General features: G+C 39.6%; 1 protein-coding gene across 1 annotated transcript in view; it reads right to left on the bottom strand.

The window, feature by feature from the left end:
* Positions 1 to 2,467: 2,467 nt before the first annotated feature.
* The window catches only part of TMEM132B (transmembrane protein 132B), a 246,649-nt gene continuing 228,136 nt past the window's right edge, over positions 2,468 to 20,980 (bottom strand). The window contains exons 6-9 of the mRNA XM_086761697.1: positions 18,836 to 19,041; positions 10,773 to 11,046; positions 9,183 to 9,374; positions 2,468 to 7,883 (exon numbers count right to left, since the gene is read on the bottom strand). Of these exons, the coding sequence (XP_086617823.1) occupies positions 6,729 to 7,883; positions 9,183 to 9,374; positions 10,773 to 11,046; positions 18,836 to 19,041 (1,827 nt within the window). The 3' untranslated portion in view covers positions 2,468 to 6,728. The remainder of the gene's footprint in view (positions 7,884 to 9,182; positions 9,375 to 10,772; positions 11,047 to 18,835; positions 19,042 to 20,980) is intronic.

The raw sequence follows: 20,980 nt of genomic DNA, 5'->3' as shown, positions 1-20,980 counted from the left end.
CCAGGAAATCCTGCTCATATTTAAAGTCATCGTGATGCCACTGGGACCAAGATTATATCCTATTCACAGCATACTGTAACTCCTGCTAGTGTGCTGTTTGAGCACAGGATATGACTAATGGATAAGATTTCAGTGTAAATGTATTGTAAAATGGCATCATTCTTTGTAATGGATGTATAAATTATAAATGCAGTATAGGTAGACCTAGTTGAAAGTGAATGCTTTGTAATAGTCACAGATTTCAGTGAGATCAGAATTTTGTTCATATGGCCAATGATTTTTCGTTTCTAAAGCCTACTTATTAAAAAAAGAAAATTCCTACAGATAATACTGTGGCATAGGAGAGCGTATTCTGCTCTGCCTACCACACTTTTAAATTGGAAGATTAAAAATATCCATTGTTCATTGCCACTAAATCTTGAGCTCCTTACTTGGTTTTTATATCATCAGATCCCATTGATTTTTAAATAGGCTAAGCCTAGATTATCAGAAGGAATGATATGTCTTCATCTGCTTTGGTTTATAAATCCTTACACTGAGTAAGTATGTTTCTCAAAGCAAGTAACACTATGATACACTTTAAGAATCTCAGAATAGGTCTCCAAACATCATCCACTTTGCTTTAATTTCTTAAATAGGCTGCCTCTTTCAAAAAGACAGCTCAATTTTATTCCCTCAGTAGTCAAACTTTTGCAGACACTGGCCATGTGGATCACTGGAATAGGAGAGAAAAAAATAATATATGCTATAAGGACTATATTGGGAGGATGCAGAATTACAAAGACGAGCTTATTTTGCACACTGGCTCCATTTTTACTGAAGAAAACCTCTTAAGCCTCATGAATGCTACATAATGCAATGTGTCACAAATTAGGTAAACTCTAGCACCATCACTCGCTCTGTTTGCTACCAGCTAGAGGTGCTACGGACTGGAAAGAGCAGGGTCCAGTTTTATGTAATACGAGGACACATCCAGCCTGTCAGGCTCCAGACCTGGCTGGTAATTGTTTGTCTCTGGTCCTGTCTCACTCCAGCTCCTAACAAGGCCAGTGGGAGTTTCAACGGAGACAGCCTTCAGGATCTGGCCTATTTAATTTGTGACAAATATCACTATGTGGACCTTTTGCCTGCCAAATCCTGAGGGCTCACTTTTTTGGAAGACAAAAAGTTGTATTTGTTGGGCTATTTTTTTCCCCAAATGACTTCAGGCAATTATTTTCGGTTACATAGCACACATGCACACATTGGCAGTTAAAATATACACCTATGGCAGTTGTTCTGAACAGTTGAGTGTGTGTGTGTGTGTGTAAAATATAATTGTAAAGACTGTTTTTCTGTAAAAGCCCATCATCCGATACCTTGAGTTGTACTTAGAGCACTGCAGTGTGAATAGATCCACTGGGGTCTCTTTAGCAAGATGCTGCGAAGGGGAAGAGTGTCATAGTAATGGTCAAATGGGGACAAATATAACTGCCAGTACAGAAAAGTGTCTCACAAAATGTTTCTCATTTTACTGTTGAGAATACCATGTGGTGACCGACTGGAATTTCTGCCGAAAGCACGTTAAAGTTTAGGTTCTCTGATGCACTTCCTAAATCACAGGTTTCAATCCATTCATCCATTTGGCATTATATAAAAACATATTTCAATACATTAGAAATTACAGTAGCGACCATTAAATCATTTAGGTGATGTTAAATTCCTCCCAGTAGGACAACGGCAGCCCATACCTTTTACAGCGAGTTTGTACAGTGAGATCTCAAACGTGGTCCACCTGAAACCAGCAAAAGGATGATGGAGCCCCCTCCTGAGCACTGATGCCCAATACTGTATTGTCTGCAGGATGCCTGATTGCACTGGCAGGTTTCAGGAGAGTCTGTTTCTGCTTCTGCCACCATCTCCAAGACCTTGAGCAAAAGCTAAAAACTGAGGCTCAGTTTCCTGGTTTGGCGTGAGCAAGCTGCTTTCCTAGCTCTTGCGTTGAGGTCACTGGGCACTTAATAATTTTGAGACTCTGAGTCTAATGGGAACATAAGGAAATTCAGAACACTGAATCAAAAACTCGACCTTTGGTGATTCACACTGGAGACATAAAGGGACAGGTTAAGTTTGTTACCTTTTCCTTTAAATCCAAACATATTTCTCTACTGCTCTTTGCAAGACAAAGGTCACTTAACACATACATCTGTCCTTTACATGTGGTACTGGGAAAGGCTCGCTCTCTGCGGGAAGAGAGGGCGGGAGCACCGTTTGCAGGGAAGGCTGGGTGAAACCCTTGGACTATAGAACCCGGTAATTTGTGTTGCTTTGAGCAAGGAGGCATGTGAGCATGAGGCATGTGTACTTAGCAGTGATGGGATTCTGCTGATTTACTGTTCACACTGCAGGGCACATCACCCTCAACCCAACCAGCAGATCACCTTGACCAGTATAAATGCAAAATGGTTTAGTCAGTTTTAAAAAACAATCACATGAACAGTATGTTTATTTCTCCAGCAGAATCTGTTTCTTTCACAGTCTTTCAGTTGTGTCTCTTCTGAAGAGTGCAGTCTTTATTTCAGCCATCTGCCTATAGAAAATAAGTATTTTTTAATGGACAAATTTAAAGATTAAAATGAAGCCTTGAATAACTTAATCAGCATACAAATTACACAGATATAAAAGATCTCTTTCATTGTCTTAACTTACAGTTTATTTTGTACAGAATTCATTATGTTATACATCTAAGACTTATTATATTGTATAAATATCTTGTGATGTATATACATATTCAGTGTTATAGATTCAGCAGTTAATGTATGCATTTCACAATACACTATAGTGTATTTCAACGTAGTGCACATGATTTCTATTTCAGAAAAGAGCATATCTGCTATGAAAAATTGATATTTCATTCATAGGGTACTCTACCTTGAAATACAGGAGTTTTTTCCATTATATAATGGACAGTTGGTACTGTATCGTATGGCTGTAAGATTTTCTTGTACATTCCCCAATATGGATTGAGAAACAGCAGCTCAAAACGTTCATCTATGTGGTTCTACATAGAGAGGAGAGCAGGGCACTGGTTTCTTAAGTTCTTACTTAGATGAGAAAGAAGGCATAGACAGGCCACGTGGAGCTAGGCTGTGTGTGAAGGCCAGATGAAATAAAAAGTTCTGCACAGATGAAAACTGCCAGCTCTTGCTTCTCCGTTCTCTGTATGCCAGCGTTCAGCTGCCATGAATCACTCAGCTCTGATTGCAAGAGCTGAGGGTCTTTATCTTTAAAGTTCCCAAACTCCCCGAGTTCCATTAATCCACTCTCTGCTTACAGGATTTTTCCTGGCTGTCTCCTGGTGTATGTACTGATACTACGTACTGCCTTTCCTCGATAGCAGGCAAAGAAACTCGCTCACAAAGTCTTCTCTCTACCTGCCGTAAGAAAGATGTGCTGTTTGTTCAGTATTAAAGTACAAGGGTTGCTTTCCTGGGTGCCTACTGAAGCATAATTCTAATTAATCTGTCAGTATAGTTTCTGTTTTCTTTTTTTAGACAAGTCTAGTTTCCGGCACACATGTACATATTGTGTCTTTTGATCATTTGGCTACCTTTACTTTGTAATCTCGGAAGCAGAGATTCTTTTATCAATGTATAAATGCTGTTTATTTAACAGCAAAGCAGAATATTATATATTCTGTGAATAAAAATATATTTTCTTTTAGAATTAATGGAAAAAAAATAGGTGAATCAGAAAATTCTGGAGTTTTGAAATAATTTTCAATTAAATTTACTTACTTTTAAAGTATGTCATCATTTTGACACTAAAATTTGAGCTACTTCATTTAAAAAGGACTGATCAACTCAGAACTATATTTTGCATCAAATGTATTCATATAAATTCTTTTCCTTTTGATTTTATGAGAAGTAGCATAAGCACTTAAACCGGCATAAATCCAGAAGAACTCCGCTTTATTGGTGTTATCCCAGTATTGCTGAGAATAAATTCTCTCTTCCCACTTTTGTTTTTCAAACTGTCATTTTTCCAGCCACTTCACTGAAGAACTCCACAACCACACTGACAGGTGCTGTACTGAGCCAGGACTCTATCCTGTGGTAACCAGAACAGACCCGAGCCACATGTCAGCTCCCACTCCAGACTGTGTTTTAGATATGATGTGCTCAAACACCAGAATGGGGGTATTACTGGTCCAGCGCTAACAGTCCTGAGCTCTGCTTTCATAACTCTTCCACAGCAACATCTGAAAGCGTAGGGGGTTTGCAAGCCAAGTGGCAAGTAAATGCTGAAGAAGCCTGAGGTCTCCTTTGGTGGCTTCTAGCGGTGTCCACACTGCATGTAGGACTGTCCTTCCTCCACACACTAGCGTGCAGCCTGAACGCAGAGCTGCTTGGGATACTGGGGACAACCAGGGACTAGGCCTCAGGTACAAGTTTGGGGGGACACCATTATGCCAGCAGAGAGCCACCCTACCTTAGTGATCCTCAATCTTTCAAGCCATAGCACTCGAGGGGAGACTCCCTGAACAAGTCAGTCAAGCTGTTGCCTTCTGCTACGCATTAATGAGCGAGAAGAGCAGCTAAGCACAGCGGTAAGTCCCTCAGCGTGCTTCTGCGGCACTGATGGGATGAAGTTCAGCACCTATTGGTGTATTTAGCAGAACTGAGACCACGGCTCATGGAGTCCAGTATGGTGCTGTGAGATCACAGTTTCACTGGTAAAGTGGTGGATGTGCATTCGTGAAAATAGCTGCAACTGCCATCAGCAAGTTGTCTCCTCTGATTTCAAGACTAAATTTATTTGTGGTTGATTTATACTCGCTTACTCTTGTGCAAACAATACTCTTCCTTTATGGTTGGGCCACATGCAAAATAACATGTTGGGAAGAGATGTTAAATTCTAAAAAGGGATTTTTATCTTGTTAATAATAAGGATCATAGTAGGAATTACCACTTCCTTATGAAGTCTTGCTTATTTAAAGAGGAGAGAACATTGGTTAAACAACCCAAGATTTCATTTGACGCATAAGTGCTGCATCGTTTTTATGAAACAGAAACACCTCTGTGCTCTATTATTTTCTCTACTTAAAATTAGATTATAATAGATGCTATCCCCTCACTATGCAGTTCAGTGCCAGCAAACTTAAGTCTCTAATCACTTACATAAGCTTGATGTCCTCACTGTCTGGTCTCACCATTAAGATTCTTGTATTTTGCAGCAGTTGTTACATTAAACATGTTCCCAGTTGTGGATTAGGATCCAAATGCAGCATTTCCCATAGTTAAGGTTCTCTGATCTGTTCTAATATCAGAACTGAATTATAACATTCAATCCTGTCTTGATCTACCTAAAAGATGAGAACTATGGTATGTGAGGCAGTTGTCATTTGTCTCTTGTGTTTATTGCACAGGATCCATCACAAGAACATGTGCTTTATTGTTTTTGTTAAGTATTATGTAGATTCGGTTTTTTCTAACTGTAATTTTCAACTTATTTCAGTCATCCTTCAGTAAAAAAATACATGTAATGCATGTGAAATGGAAGCTTTAAATCTCCAGCATGTTTTCCTTGTTGAAATGGGGAATAGTCACTTTATAATGTGCCCATTGTGTCCTTTCTTGCATGGATGACTTACTTTGTCCTGCTGAACTCTACCATCGATGTATTAGTACAGCATAACAGTGACTCCAAGCCTTTAATTATTTGCTAGGAAATTTCCTTCCTATTCTGTGCATCTGAACACACGTGACTTTCTCATTCTGATAATACTCTGTATTGCCAACCAAGCTGCTGTTTCAGCAAAGCATTTCCTTTGAAGTACATGCTGGTTTGTGTCAGGTTACTTTTTCATGTTAGCAATGACAAAAGTAAACCCAGGACTACTCCTTGGTTTTATTTTCCAGGGTTTATTATTGTATTTACAGTTCCCTGTAAGAAGATACAACCCTTTCCCAGTAAGAGTTCTAATACCTTTCTATGTTTCAAATACTAACGACCCATATACCCATATGGAAAGGAAAAAGATAATCAGTTGATGAAGGAGGTATCTCTAGGGGCTGATGCAGATGAATAGAAAACTTATATCATTATAAATATTACTGTACGACACTTTGGTACAACCGAAAAAAAAACCCTTCAAAGAAAATATTTCATGTTCCCGAAGTCAAATAAAATTCATAAACAATAGGAAAAGAAATTAACCACATGGGGCTTTTTATATCTGTAAAAAATAGTAAGACTACTTGGCTGCATTGCACATAGGCAATAAAATTAGATTCATTCAGATCCCTTTTAACGTAAGCCTCATTTCAGGCTGTAAGCAAGAAATGTCCACTGTGCTTTACAAAGGACGACGACTAGAAAAATCAATGCAAACAAATATCCCTTTCTTTTCTGATTTACCATTTCTCATGAGAGATGACAAACAAATGGAGTCTCCTCTGAGTCTGAGCGTAGCTGTATTAGCATTTTGCTAGTACCAGGCAGTATACAAAAACAGCCATTGTGTGGGACGCCTCCAGCACCTACAGGTAGCTGTTTTAGGGGCACATCCTGGTTTGTGGTGAAACAGGTTTGACTCAGCCAGCCTCTTGTACCTGCTCAGTGATACCAGGTTATCATCTCAGTAACTCCAAGGTTGCACTGTCTTGTTCCTATTGCTGACTGGGCTGACTGCTCCACCATCCATAAACAGAAGGCATAAAGGTGATTACAAACATAAGAAAGTAGTTTTACATATTGTCTTGCAGTCTTTCCATATAGTCCCTAAGTTCCTTGGAATCACCAAGATTCATATCTTGGCATACCCATTTAATATTATCATCACTGTCAAATAGAATTGAGTTGGTGTAGGGGCCTCCATCCTCCGGCAGTATTGTTGTATATGAAGTGAACTTTACTCGCTTCTGCTTTGGCCCAGAAGGATTTATAGGTTCACTTTTAACTTCTTTTTCACAAAGGTACTCAGAAGATCTGAGGATATGATTATGAAGAGTCTTCTGAGAACTCCCATTAAGGAGAAAGTTGCTTTCTTCAAACTGCATTCCTCTGTCAATCATGGTAGTGCACTCCTCTGATGGGAGCGAAATGTCAACTGGGTTTTCCAGCAGTTCAACCTCATTTCCAAGCCAGACCCAATCATGGGAATGGGGGATGTTGCCTTGCTCGCTCACAGCAAACCTTTTATGCCTGTACTTCCAAGCAAATGCCACACAGTTAATCAAAAAGACCAAGATTGCTAAGCAGAAAACACACAGCAGGGCGTACATGCCAATCTCCAAATCTGTTAATCCTCTTGGAGTCAATGCGAGATCACTGGGATTGTTTTCTCCTGGTATTTCTACTTGTGCTGGGAAACCTGTGAAGGCAGTTGGGTTATTTTGGAGCTGGCCATCCTCCAGGGACTCCTGATCAATGGGAGATATGAAAGTTGTGCTTTTGTTTGCATTGTCCTCATGACTGGACATGTCCTCATAGTTTTTGGACCACTCTTGTGCTGTCCTCTCTTGTTCTGCAGATTTCTCTATAGAATTGCTTGCATGGCTTTTAAAATCTCTATCCACCTCATCAATGTCATTAGTGCTTCCTTTTTGGTCAGAATCTTTTTGACCAAACTTCACTTTGACACTTCCTTTCCCAACAGCCAGAATACTCTTCCGCTTCGTCTTCTGACATGGCTCACTGATGACCATTTCAATTTTAATCAGAGGTCCTTGCCCATCCCCTTCCGCCACTACCCGAGGCCATCTGGACTGAAGGTTTTGGTGTGCAGACACTACCATCTCATCCAGTGAAGTGATGGTGATCGAGAAGTCCTTGGAGTCATAGATATCTAGCGGCGTCACTGACCCATCACTGAACAAAATCCAAGCACTGACTATGGCTTCCTGGCGGGAGGAGAGGATGAGGGGGGAAAAAAAAAAAAAGTGAAAGGTAAGAGAGCATGTATCAGACACTCAGTTGTTTAAGTCTGTTGGATGTTGGCAAAATAAATACACAGTTTAACTTTGGTTTATTTTGTTTAGAAAAAAAACCCAAACAAACAAAAACACCTCCAAACGTCTACTCTGCTTCTCATTTGCTTCTTGCGGAGCTGTGTTCTCTAGACCACTTAGGCGTTTATCTCGTCTTCGGGGACTATCAAACACATGGTCATCTAAACTTAATAAAAGTTTACAAAAAAAAAACAACCAAACTTGATAATTCTTTTTTTCATTCTCAAATGAGAAGCCTCTTTGGAAGGCTGGGGCCCCATGATGAAAATAATCATATTTCCACGGTCCTGGTTAATTAATTTTACAAAGGCACTTTAATGGGGAATTTCTGTAATACTGCCGTTCTAATGCCATAATTAACACAACATGCAGAGCTGTTATGTGTTGGGGTGATGATCTCATCCAGCCCATTAAAACTAACTCTGTTAAGAACACTACTCAGTGCTATGTTTTATATTTTCTGTCATACTTTCAAATATATAAGATTATATGAAATACACAAAAGTGATTGTAATCCTTTCTGGGAACTATAGAAACACTCACAAAAATGCCACTTTTAAGGATGTTTTGATCAAAACAATTTGTCTTCTTACTTCAAAGTGCTAGTGCTAAAAAGATAGTTACACTTTCTCTAGTGATACAGTCTCAATTCTATAATAAATAAAATGAAAAGGGTGTACGTAATTTATTAGCTGAAAGCTGTTTAATTCCTCAGATTACACAGTTCAAAGTAAGCACAAACTCATCAGATTTCAGCAATGCAGATCATGAAAAGTTATGTACATGCAGCCAAAAGGTCCTTTTGGCTGAACTGTCTTTGTGAGACGATTAAGGCTTGGGGTTTCTACCTCTGCTTACGCAGCTGAGCCATATTTTCCCATAGAAGTGCCTTGAGTGGCATGTACATGCTTTCTACAGCATTATGCATGCACAGACGTGTCCATGACGTTCCCTGTGCTGCGCAGGTCTCCAGACTAGATCTGAGGAGTTGGCTGGTGATTCTGTATGGGTGTTTGCACCTGCAGGAGTTGGGCAGTAAGATGAGCAGCCTTTACTATGTGAAGTTACTGCTTTTCACAAAGTCATACATCATATGTACTGTCTAAAATATACAGCAAGTAGCTTTTCCCTAGGTTCTGACAAAGCACAGTAAACAAATAAATTAATTCTATACGCTGTTTTGGATCATACCTGTTTCGGAGTGTGAAGGATATCATATGCAGAGGTGGTAGAAACGATGGCTCTCTTACTTCCTTTACTGATTTGTAAGGAGAGGGACAAGCCTGAAACGAGTTGTACTCCTAGATCCGTAATGGTTACACGGTCATCTAGAACTATCACTGTCTTCTCTGCCAAAATGGAATCGGAAAGAGGTGACAGAACCTTGAAAGAGAAAGCAAACGCCTTGCATGAAACAGCAGCCAACTGTGTTTAAAGCAAGATTAGCCTCTAACTGATAAAACATTTCGGATTAATCTCAGGTTTGTCACATCCATGTATAAGCTATAACTGATGTTTCTCTCAAGACATTAAACTCATTTACTGCTAAATTACTTGATAAATAAAAATAATTTAATAAAACAAACAATCAAAAATTGCAGCTTCATCTCAACAATGGAGTATAGATTAAAGGATTTGTTTTGGTTTTTTTTAAGGAAAAAAGTCATTTTTGTGTGGTCTGTAAAACCTGCTATGAATGCAGTATAGCACAAGACCTAGTGTAAGACACTAATTAACACTGAAACTCAATAAAGAAATACATAAGTAAGTGTACAAAGCGTGGCTGATAGGAACTTGGCCTGATACCTTTATAAGGACAGAGGACCTGAATGAAATGAAAAGTAAGATTTGCAAAAAGATTTTGAAAATCCCACTGGGTGCCTGTCTGCATTTTTCAGTGCCAAAATAATCCTATCAGTTTGCTCTAAGACCTTGTTTCTAATGTGCTCAGGAGACAGCTTTCTACTGATGCCCAAACCAGCTGCTTCAAGCCCAAAATCTTTGAGGTGCAATTTCTTTAAGCTAACACAAGAAATCTACAGTGTAGCTACCTGCATTGGAGCGAGCTGCCTTCTGCTGTCAGAGTCACGGGAGGGAAAGAGATATTTTAAGGGCAGAAATCCCTTGATCTCTTTGTGATGTTAGGTTTGGGCTGAAAAGAGCTGAGCCCTAGAAGTACTGTTTCTTTGGGTTGACTACAAAGGCAATTTAGCGTGACTGGAACATCATAGATGTTTGCAGTTAATAAGAGCCCCAGTGCTTATATTGCTTTATTTTCATTAAGAAATACGCATTAAGTTAGATAGACAGAGAAACAGTTGGTGAAAATAACACTCTGAGAGATTTTTGAAGGTTATTTTTGTGTCCCTTTTTTTTGTATGCCATTTTGTGAGTGTAAAGAGACTCACTTTTCAAAGACATTTAAGCATATGAAGATGCATGTAGATCTCTGGTAAAATTTCCTAACGGTTAGGTTCATAAAGTCCCACTTAAAAGCAGCTAGTTGTGTGCATCATATATACTGTTTCACTGTTCAGAAAAACCTCACTGTGCTGCTAGTCACATCAACATGGATAAATCCCTTCAGAAGTTTCACCTACGTGTGTTTTCTGGAAGTGACAAACAGGAAAAATGAAAAGCCATTCAAACTTCTTTTTAAGTTCACCATGTAATTTTTTTCAGTGTTTCTTTCTGAGAGCTAATTTTATAAGCTAATTAGCTGTTGTGTGTGTGCATCCAGAACTCTCTCTACAGAAGCTACAGATACATCTTAGGCTGTACCTGGACCGTGGTGATGCCATGCTCGCGACCAACCAGAACTCGGCCATCTTGAAGCTTAGCAATCTTGGGTTCTTCTACCTTCATGAAATCAGTCACAAGGTCAGTGATGTCAAACTGCCACTCAGAGCCTAGCATATAGGTCAAGTGGCCTCCAAACTCAGAGGATTCAGCCACAAACTGTGTGAGGACTCGCACCATGGCATGCTGATACTGGAGGGTACAGCCTCTTCCTTTTTTCTCATCATCCTCTTCATCCTCGCTGTCACGGGTAGGCCTGTAAATAGATTCAGATTTGTTATCTCCATCGCCATGATCTCCCTACAACACTGCAGAGCTTCAGTTGCATGGTATTTTCAATTGAATTGATGTTATCATCGTCATCTACTGTGGGAGAAACAGGAAACCAGATGCATAGGTTACTAAATCTGGGTGAGATGCTTGTACAGCTTTTTGGTGCTGTACCGTTTGAAAGCTGCTGTCACATCTGTTTGTGAATTCTTTGTTTGAGTGGGACCTCCCAACAACTTGAAAATATGTCTGCCAATGCTGAGATTTCAGAGGAACCACTGCTTGTTCACCATGTCTCCAAATGGCAGTCAAATCTTGTAGAGGGCTAAGGAAAGCAGCGTGAAATGATTATGAGAGGGCAGTTCTGGAACAAGCCCCTGTAGCAGCTCAGCAGAGATGAGCAAAGATACTTTAACATCCTTTCCTCCACCTTTACCCATAAGATTTGTATCACTTTGCTCATCTCTTCAAAACTACTGTAAGACATTTGGGATTCCCTGCTTAGGCAATGCCACCCCACCTTAGCCCACATCTGTAGCTCATAGGCTCATTAAACCCCCTCTGCATTTGTGAAATACACCATGATTTCACCTTCAATCTCATACAGTTCATGCAAATGTCTGGTATATTTAATCATCTAATGACCACATGGGGCTTCCAAAAAAAAAACAAATTTAGGTGCTGAAACAACCATTCAGGACATCAGTTACTCCGATTACACCAGGCCAGACTGGTGAGACTGCTGCTCAGCCCATAGAAACAATCGCAGCGTTAGACACACTTTCTTTAACATTTTCTAACTATCTGTCCCCCTTGCAAAATATAACCCGTGAAAATATAACAGCTCTCCATAAACCTTATATGAGGCATCACAGTGATTTGTACATGATAGCAGTGCTATCACACCTCACAGGATTTTGTCATCTGCTTTAAAACCCAGTTTTCCATCATTTTTTTTTCCCCTATTGTTTATTCCTTGGGACAAACACATAGATTCTCTTCTCTCTTTCAAGTCGGGTATTAAGCACTAGGTGGTCACACTTTTACTCATTATGGCCACGTGCTGTGGAATTCATTGCTCAGAAATAATTTGCCTTCCTCTTTTACTGATTTATTGAGCCTGAAGCCACCTCTATAGCAAGGGTAAGCCTCTTATTTTTCACTGTATTTTGGGAAGTAGTTTTGTGTTTTCTGTGTTCCTTTATCTTCTCCTTTGAAATACTAGCTATGAAAAACTATTATAAAACAGAATTGCTTTTGTTATAAATTGTTTTATGACAAAGCTGGCAAACAGTAAGCTGAAAACATATCTAAGAAAAAGCTCTTGTGCTCTTCAAAATGATAGAAAGTTCTAGTTTTACAGAACCTAATACACTGGAAATACATTTTCAATGCATCACTTGTTAGCTGAGTATATATAGTTGGCCTCAAGTAAATGGTATTTGGTACAGCCTTTTTTGGTTTTGTGTGTAGAACAGCGTCCATCATTAGTCACTGAATGAAGCATCATTGAATAAACATGGAATTGTTAAGAAAAAAAACTGGATCCTAAAATAGGATTTACATTACACAAAGAAATTAGTCTTTCTTACAGAATTAGACTAGCAGGGTTTTTCACGGGAACTTTAAATTGTTCTCTCCTTCCCAGCACAAGTGTCAGTCTGGAATATGAGCTGAAGCCAGGTGGTCAGCAGAACAGCCACAAGGAAAGTACTGGAGAGGGGATATTCATAGAGCTTACATGGCTCATGCCTTGTAAAGATTGCTTGCAGTTTTATAATGCTGTAAAACAATTTATGAACTCCTTCATGTTCCCACTTCCCATGTATTCCTGTGTTCTGACCCTCTTCAGCTCATCTAAACCATAACACGGCTCTGAATAATCTGAGACTTGGGGAAAACCAGGTTTAGCTCAGAGATTTTGGGATTTGACCCTTTTGGGATTTGACCCTCTTTTAGTAATATAGACAGTAACATTAGTACCTGTGCAGAATTGGAAAAAAAAAAATGCACAGAAGCTATTCAGATAAAAAGTACTTAGGAGATTTTGGGGAAAAGAGCAACAGAAACAGTGGGAACCATTTTTCTTATGGGAAAAGAGAGACAGAACAGTGTTCTTGAAGAAAAATGTTCACATGTTCAACATTTGCACTGGCTTAATTTTTTTCCAGAGCTCAGTTTTCTGTTTCTGTTACGTAACCAGATATTTTGCTCAGATCCCATGTGCTACTATTATTCATATTTATTTCTGTGCTTATTTCTTTCTACTTTCAGTGTTTAAAACTGGACTGTTCAAGAGGAAATACATTCAAGACATTTCAGTCCCAGTCCCATGCAGCTCATAAATGAATAAAAAAGAATGACCAGAGATAAGGAGTGTTGCATAAGGGCACAGAGGGAGCATTCCTGCCCTTACTGCCAGGCTTGAGACTGTGTGTGCACCAGTACTACCAACCAAAAAAAGATGATTCAAGTCCAACTCTTCCCTTGTGGTATCTCTAACAAACAAAGGTAAGAGCTCCATTTCATTACGGAAATGTTTATAGGTGTTTGTATCTGTATACTTCTACTCAGAAACAGATGGTTTTTATTGCGTGCAAACGTGGAACATGAGAAAAGCATCCCTAAACCACGGAATGGGCAAGGCACTTTATGTCAGTGCAAAGTAAAAAGAGAGGTGTTTGAATTTTCAGTACAAGCTTTGCAAGTCTGCTTTACCAGGTAGCAACTCCAATTCTTTCTTTTTCTACATGAATTATACCCATTTCCACTTCAAAGCCACAAATCCACGATTCAGTAAGTTGGAACATTTCAGTGTTTTGTCTCCACAGGCCCAACAAAATGTCTGAGAGCCGTTGAATTTCATAGTTCCCTTTAGAGTCTTAAACTTCTTGTTGCAGCATTTTCAGTAGGCTTAAAATCCTTCCTTAAGCAGTGAGCTCATTTTTGTTTTAAGACATGTCTTCATGAATGTAAGGTATGGCTGCATATTGTGCTTTTTTCCCTTGGTCACCTCCAAGTTAGCTCTGGATATCTCTCAGAATTCTTCTTACCCTATTTCTTGCTACTTGGCAAACTTGCTTGTAAGACTTTTTTGCTTTTCTGGAGTGAGGCAGGGTTGCCAGAATTACATTCAATTTACATTTCACACAGAGAAAGCCTTTGCCAGAGAGCTGAGTTAAACCAGCAGCCCTGTTACCGGAGTGCCTGCTAGCACTGATCTCATCAGTGATCTGTCAGCTTTACAGTAGAGACGCTGGCTGCGAGCAGTTTAAGTATGTCTCTCTTAATTTGCACCACTCAAACAGGGAATCCAGTTCTTGGGCCAGATGCTAATTCTCTGTTAAAAAAAACAAAAACTAAAGAAATCAGTTTTGCTAGGTTTGAATTTGAAATACTCATTAAAAGTCATGTATTTAAAAAACATTTGCAACACCCCTAATTGAAAAAAAAAAAATCTCTTTCAGATACAAAACACTAGAAGTTTAATTAGTTGCACAAGAATAAGTTGCACATAGCTCCACTCACAGTTCAGGAAAAAGTGCAGTTTGGTACCTTTACAGATCTTGAAAATACAGTCTACCTGTACATAAAAAAAAAAATCTCTGGGGCCTTATCTTCACAGGACATTAAAAGCAGTTAACTAAAGGAGTGAATTTACAGGATATTCGTGTTGTTATTCACAAATGGAATGGTTTGAATCCAGTTTCACTTCGTTTGCCTTAAAGTATGGCTTTATTTCTGAGTGGCAGCACTCACACAGAGGTTTAACGAGAGCAGCTATTTTTTTTCCTGCATTTAAGTTAGGCTAACTTTCCTACTTTTGCTTCTAGTACTGGAGAGGACCGAAGTAGAGCTACCTCCTAATTAACCGTTAGTTCAACAGACTGCCATTCATAAGCAATATCATGTCTGGCTTAACTCTGTTTTGTAGGATTTGAAGGTTTATGCTGCTCAGAGGTTTGCAGTCATAGTGGCTTTAGCACCTACAGCTCAGTAAGGGCAGACACTGGTAAAAGTCCAGTAAACTACGTGCCTGACACTGAAGCATATACTGGAGTCGTGCTGTGTGATGGCTGCCTCCCTGGGAGCTTTAAGAAAACAATGTGCTTATCCCAGTTGCAAATATTTACTTAAATTAAATTTCCAGCTTGGTCTGTGAGACCTTAGCCACGCAGTTCCTATTAATGCAGGTTGGATCCCATGTAAATGTATAGGCACAGAGGTAGTACAGGGACTTCAAGAAGGTAATTATTTTGCAGATGTATGCGGAACCAAAACAAATGTTCTTGTTAGACTAGCAGAGTCTGGCTGGACGTCTTCTATGCTCTAATATTTGACTTTAATTTAAATAGACACATTTCGTTTGCTGAGATTGTGGATTTTTCCGCAGCCCGTTGCAGGAGCAGAGTTCCTATTGGCCCAAGCTCGTTGGAGGACCGCATACCGTGCAGGAGCCACAAGCACATCTGTGGAGCTGGCTTTCATCTGGCAAGGGAGGCTCCTCATATCTGCAGTGGCACGCACCGCAGATCAGGTTCTCTGGATAATAACAAAGGTTTGCCATACATTTACAGACTGACCTGGTAAATTGTATTACTACTCCTACAATAGGGACACTATATTTTTTTTCCAGTTTCCAGCATAAAAGCAGCCTGTTTTTTTTTTTCTTTCTGTTCCTGTAGCAAGTTCCTGCTCTTACAGCAGTTCAGATCAGGTAAAAAACCGACAAAGTTCAAACTGAGCTAGGTATGTGGCATTTGTAAAATTTTTGTAAAGACCCTGTCTTTTTCATTGTTTTGTGAAAACAATGTAAACAAAAACAATTTAGTGAAATTATTCAAGAAGTTAGGTAAGCAAATGTGTGTAGTCACATGTATTTTACAATTACAAACATGACAGGGCTCACAGGGAGAAGCAATACATTTTATTAGATCAACAAACATCACTGGGAAGAACAGTGATTTAAGGCATACAAACACTTTTTCAGGTCTGAAACAGAAGCAGCTATATTCAGATGAAGAACAGCCATGCTGAGGCAGTAGTTTCACAAGTGTTTCTTTGGTTGACAGCACCAATAAAAACATTTGAAAGATTATTTTAAACTCAGTCATATTTTGCCCTCTGGCTCTGCCCCTCAGACAACTGGACCAGTACAGCCGTGCCAAGCACGTGGGAACAAGGCAGTGGGGGAGCCACAGGAGATGAAGGGATGCTTGGAGGTTGCTGAAGTGTCTCAAATGCTCAAAAATTTTACCTTCTGACTATTGATGAAATACTTTATAGCAATGTTTAGGTCTTGCCAAGAAGACAAGGGAGTGGTGTGAAGCTCCCAACCCTAGTGGACAGGAGGACAGTAGAAAATTGTTTTGTCTGTGGTGAGGTGAGGAATGAAGACACATTACAATCCTTCCATGGCCAAACCTGAGGACAGTGACATAGTTTTAGGTGACCTGTGGGCCATGTGTCACTGAACCTAAATTTAAGACTGCCTAAGCCTGTTGGCAGGGACTTGCGAAAGAATCCAAGATTTAGATGCCCTCTTCTTTTTAAAGTAGTTTCCTTTAAGGACAGATATCAAAAGCCTCACGGAAATTGCAAATACTGGCTGTTACATGAAAGTGAAGTTGAAGCAATACAATACTGTACCACGCCTACTGGGAAATGCTTGGCTTTGCGTTTCTTTTTAAAGATTAAAGCACTTTCTCTTTCAAACCTCTTCTCAGGTATCACACAAGACAACCTTCTCACTGTGCAGCACTAACACGGTGTTAGAGATACCGGGAGGGCACTGTGAAGAATTACAGGCTGAGCCACTGTTCAGAATAAGTGATGTGGCCTCCTGGCTGTGTCACTGAATGAGGATTCAGGAAGCCAGCCTGCAGCTCCTGACTCTAGTCCAAACGTCTCATGTGCTTCAGGTCACTATTTAAAAACTCATCATAAGAATTCCCTCATGTTTTAGGATACTGGGAAACCTGTAGCTATGAAGGAGATGGAGGTATAAGCAGATTAAAAAATAAAGAGGAAAAATTGGAAAAAAAAAAGAAAGGAAAGGCCACTAAATCTCAGGTAAAACCCATCCAAATCTAAAAATAAAGAGAATGTAAAAACCTTGTGTACAAAGTAAATGTCAGAGTGAGCACAACTAATGCTAGTCCTAGATTGCCTATTGATTTAAAATACCCCCAAAGTTAAAAAAAATCCACGTGAATATTCCATAAAACAAGGGATAATTTATTTATAGTTGAAACCTTTCCCATTCACGCGGGCATGGACTGCCGACACACAGTGTCATAAACTACCAGCTGCAATTCTGGGGACGATACAGCGTCCATACTTTCTCTTCCGCCATTCATGGAAAATGCTTGCTGAAGATGTGCCAGCGGTTCAGATCCGTATGACCAGCAGCAAACTTGCACCACTTGCCAGCTTGCAAACAGAGCAGACTCTCGGACCATTATCTTTATTTCAGCTGGCCAAATAAATCAGAACTAGATACCAGGGGGTAAATTTCCAGAACGGTGTGTAATGGCTTTAAAGTCAGAATGCCCATGACCGTTAACCACAGTTGAATGTCTAACTCACCGAGCTTGCTGGTGAAAGTTTGCTCCTATAAAAAAACATCAACAGCCTAATTCTGCAGCTGTTTACTCAGCAAAATCCCCACTGGCTTTAGCAGGAGCTGCGCCAAAGGGAGCGTTACAGCAGAGGAAGGTAAGTTAAGTAAGCAGGCATACGTTCAGTTCATTCCTCACCTAGCACATCTCTTCCTTCCACAAATGGAAGCTTTGCCTTGATTGCTGAAGCAAACGCAGAATCTTCTCTTGTGCCAGATCCTCATCATCACTTCTGTCACAGCCAGGAAAAACGTCCCCATAGCTAAGAGGTAAGTCAGTCCACTTCTTTGGAGCTCATCATCGGAGTATCCTGAAAATTGTGTCCTATTACCCTTAGTTTTATGCCCTCATAAAGTGTTAGATAATTCTACTCCAGTGCTGTCTATTTGGGCTCTTCAAGGCTCTTCAATAGCCGCGACGTTCTCCTGGGCTAGGACTGCCACAGTGTTTAGCACTACACTTACTGCTGCCAGAAATGCTTTTCGACTGTATTATAAATCTCAGCTGCTGTCAGGCCTTGTTCTCCAGTAGTATTTTTCAACTTAGCCTGAAATCCACCAATATAGCAGTGTTCCTGGAAGTCCTTAATCTTGACAATTGTCCAAATGATGGTTGTTCTACAGTTGGTATTTCGGTAGGGATGGGTAGAACAGAGCTCAAATTCCCTGCCCCGCCTCCTTCCTTTTTTTCCCCATCCATATTTCTCCCAGTAGAATCTGTTCATCAGAATATAGTCTTCAGTAGGAGCATAAGTGGGGTTTTTTTTGCCTAATTCAGATCTACTAAATAATGCTTCAGCCACAGAGCGCATCTGTACAAAGACTGAATAATCATCCAAAGTCCACACACATGCAAGAGGTCCAGGTTCTTTTCCTCAGATGTGCACATCAGTGTGTATGATGATAGGATTTCCTGAGATTGTGTAGAATTGATTAATGCTCCAGGCAAAGCCACTGACTTTTAAACTACACAGATCAGGATAAAATGTAGCCTACTGATATCATTGCTGGATGTTTTAATGAAGGCTAAGACAGACTGTAAAGCTAATTTTAAACAGGAGAGTGTAGATTCTGAGAAATACTCTAAAAAATTGTTATGTTCTGAAATCAGAGGCCCTGGGCATGTACCTGGAGTGTGCCAGTGCTGTAAGCATACCTTTTATTGGAGGTGACGGGTATCCTCCAGCCTTTGATCTGGCTGAGCTCTGTATCAGAGATCTCTATCTGCAGCGGGAGCCGTGGAACCCAGACCGTCACTTCTAACTGGGTGGTAAAATGCTGGTAAGTGAAGTTAACAATAGTATCCACTTTGCTTTTCATTTCCTTGCCATTAACGAAGATGGAGTCACATCTGTCAGAAACCTTAAAAAAAAAAAAAAAAGATTAATTAGGAAATGAATAAAATTTCCTGAGAAAGCAGGAGGAATGATGCATCAGTCCAAAGACAGCACTGATAATGCAAATTGTGCATATTGTATTTTCAGTTTTCTAATTAGTAGCAAACAGTGATAAGTGGACCCCAGGGAAACAATTCTGCTTTCCTCAACGGATACTGCTCAAACTACAAAAATAATTTAATGATGTTATATAACCTATGTGAATCTTTTATACTAGGCAAATTAAACTTTTCATGAATCAAACTCCATGTGCATCAAAGTTTATGATTACAACTTGCTTAAAGAACCTGGAAAAAATGGGGCCATATGTTAGTAAGAAAAAGACTGACTCAGAACCATAAAACAGAATCCTTTCCTTTTTCCTTGAGCACTGTAATGCTGAAAGACAAAGATCCCCTTATGGCTCATAAGCAGAAGTGCAGCAGAAGCATTAATTTTTAGAACCTCTCAGTAATTGTTTTAGCAAAATGTACTGATAGTTGCTTTGCGTCATTATATGAAATTGCTGCCAAAACTAGCACGTGGGCTCTAAACTACCTGTCATCTGCCCTCTTGGTCTCAGGGATCCTCTGGCACAAAATCAAGGTCCTGAGCACAAATCTTATTTATACAAAGAACAGAATGTAGCAACGCATTTGACCTGAATCCTGAAAACATGGAACTACTACTTCATGAGGTGCAATTTTTAATATATTTAAGAATGTATGTGTATCCTTATACATTATTATATATACACACAGACATTTAGATCGATGTATACCATGTATATATGTATATGCAAATATACCTATATACAGGTTTGCATTCTGCTTTGAAGCAAGAGAGAGAGAGGTGATAGCCCCCAACAGCATCCATGTACTGTGGTTTTAATCTTTTAAAACCATGGCTTATGAGATGTAGTTGTATTACTGAAATGTTCTCTTGTCAGGACTGGTCTGTGTCATGTTGTATAATGCATTGGGATGCACATCTGAAGGGATTCTGGCTAAGCCAGTGATTAAGTTCTGGTTTACTGAAGTTACTGAGATAACTCATGTATACTTCAGTGGGGAATATGCTGAAACACAGGCTGGGTTTACTCTGCAAATGTACCTCAAATCTTTTCTGATATTACCAGGAATTAAGGGTTACTGAGCCAAGAGAAATTACAGAAAATGTGTAGCAGGCTTGCTTTTTTTTTCCCCACCTCAAAGGCAGTCCTCACATACGACTTCGAAATTAAGTTTGTCGCGCTTTAAATCTGGGAATAATATAATTTTTCTCTTGAACTCTAACGTGGTATATTGCTGTTAGATGGACAATACCTGAATTCTACTATCATATGGAGCACGTTTAAACAACAAAATGTTGCCTAAATGGCTCTCATAATGCCTTTAAGATTTATAGGCAACTTGCCTAAGAATCACCTACTTCAGAAGGAAAACAATACAAGGAGCTTTTATGCAGGTCATTCAGTGACAAGTTTTCTTTCCAGAATTATTGTGACAACATTGAAAATTATGGCAACTTGCAAGCCAACATGGAAGGAGAAACATTTGGGACCATTGTGCCAGTTAATCTGTTGGTACATATCCACCGAACATCAACCATACTGACAGACTTTTTCACACTTAGTGAGACCACCCAGAAAAACTTTTCAGATTGCCCCTTTTACAAGATCACGGTCCAACTAACATCATTCTCCTGTACTGCTTATTATTATGTAATAGTTTTGCTAAAATATTCTCAAGTGCTTTGAGATTCTTGCTTGAAAAGCTCACTCTGATGTTTTTTTTTCTCCATATGCAGTACTCATATATAAAGTAAAAGAGCTGCAGTTCCACATTTGCCATTTTCAAGTTGGCTTCTCAGATGTTAATCAATGTGCTGAAATGACAATCAATTGCTTTTTCACAAAGGGACTA

The sequence above is a fragment of the Chlamydotis macqueenii genome, chromosome 17 (assembly GCF_036417535.1).
Source record: "Chlamydotis macqueenii isolate bChlMac1 chromosome 17, bChlMac1.mat, whole genome shotgun sequence".
Taxonomy (NCBI): Eukaryota; Metazoa; Chordata; class Aves; order Otidiformes; family Otididae; genus Chlamydotis; species Chlamydotis macqueenii.
This window is presented reverse-complemented; position numbering and strand designations above follow the sequence as displayed.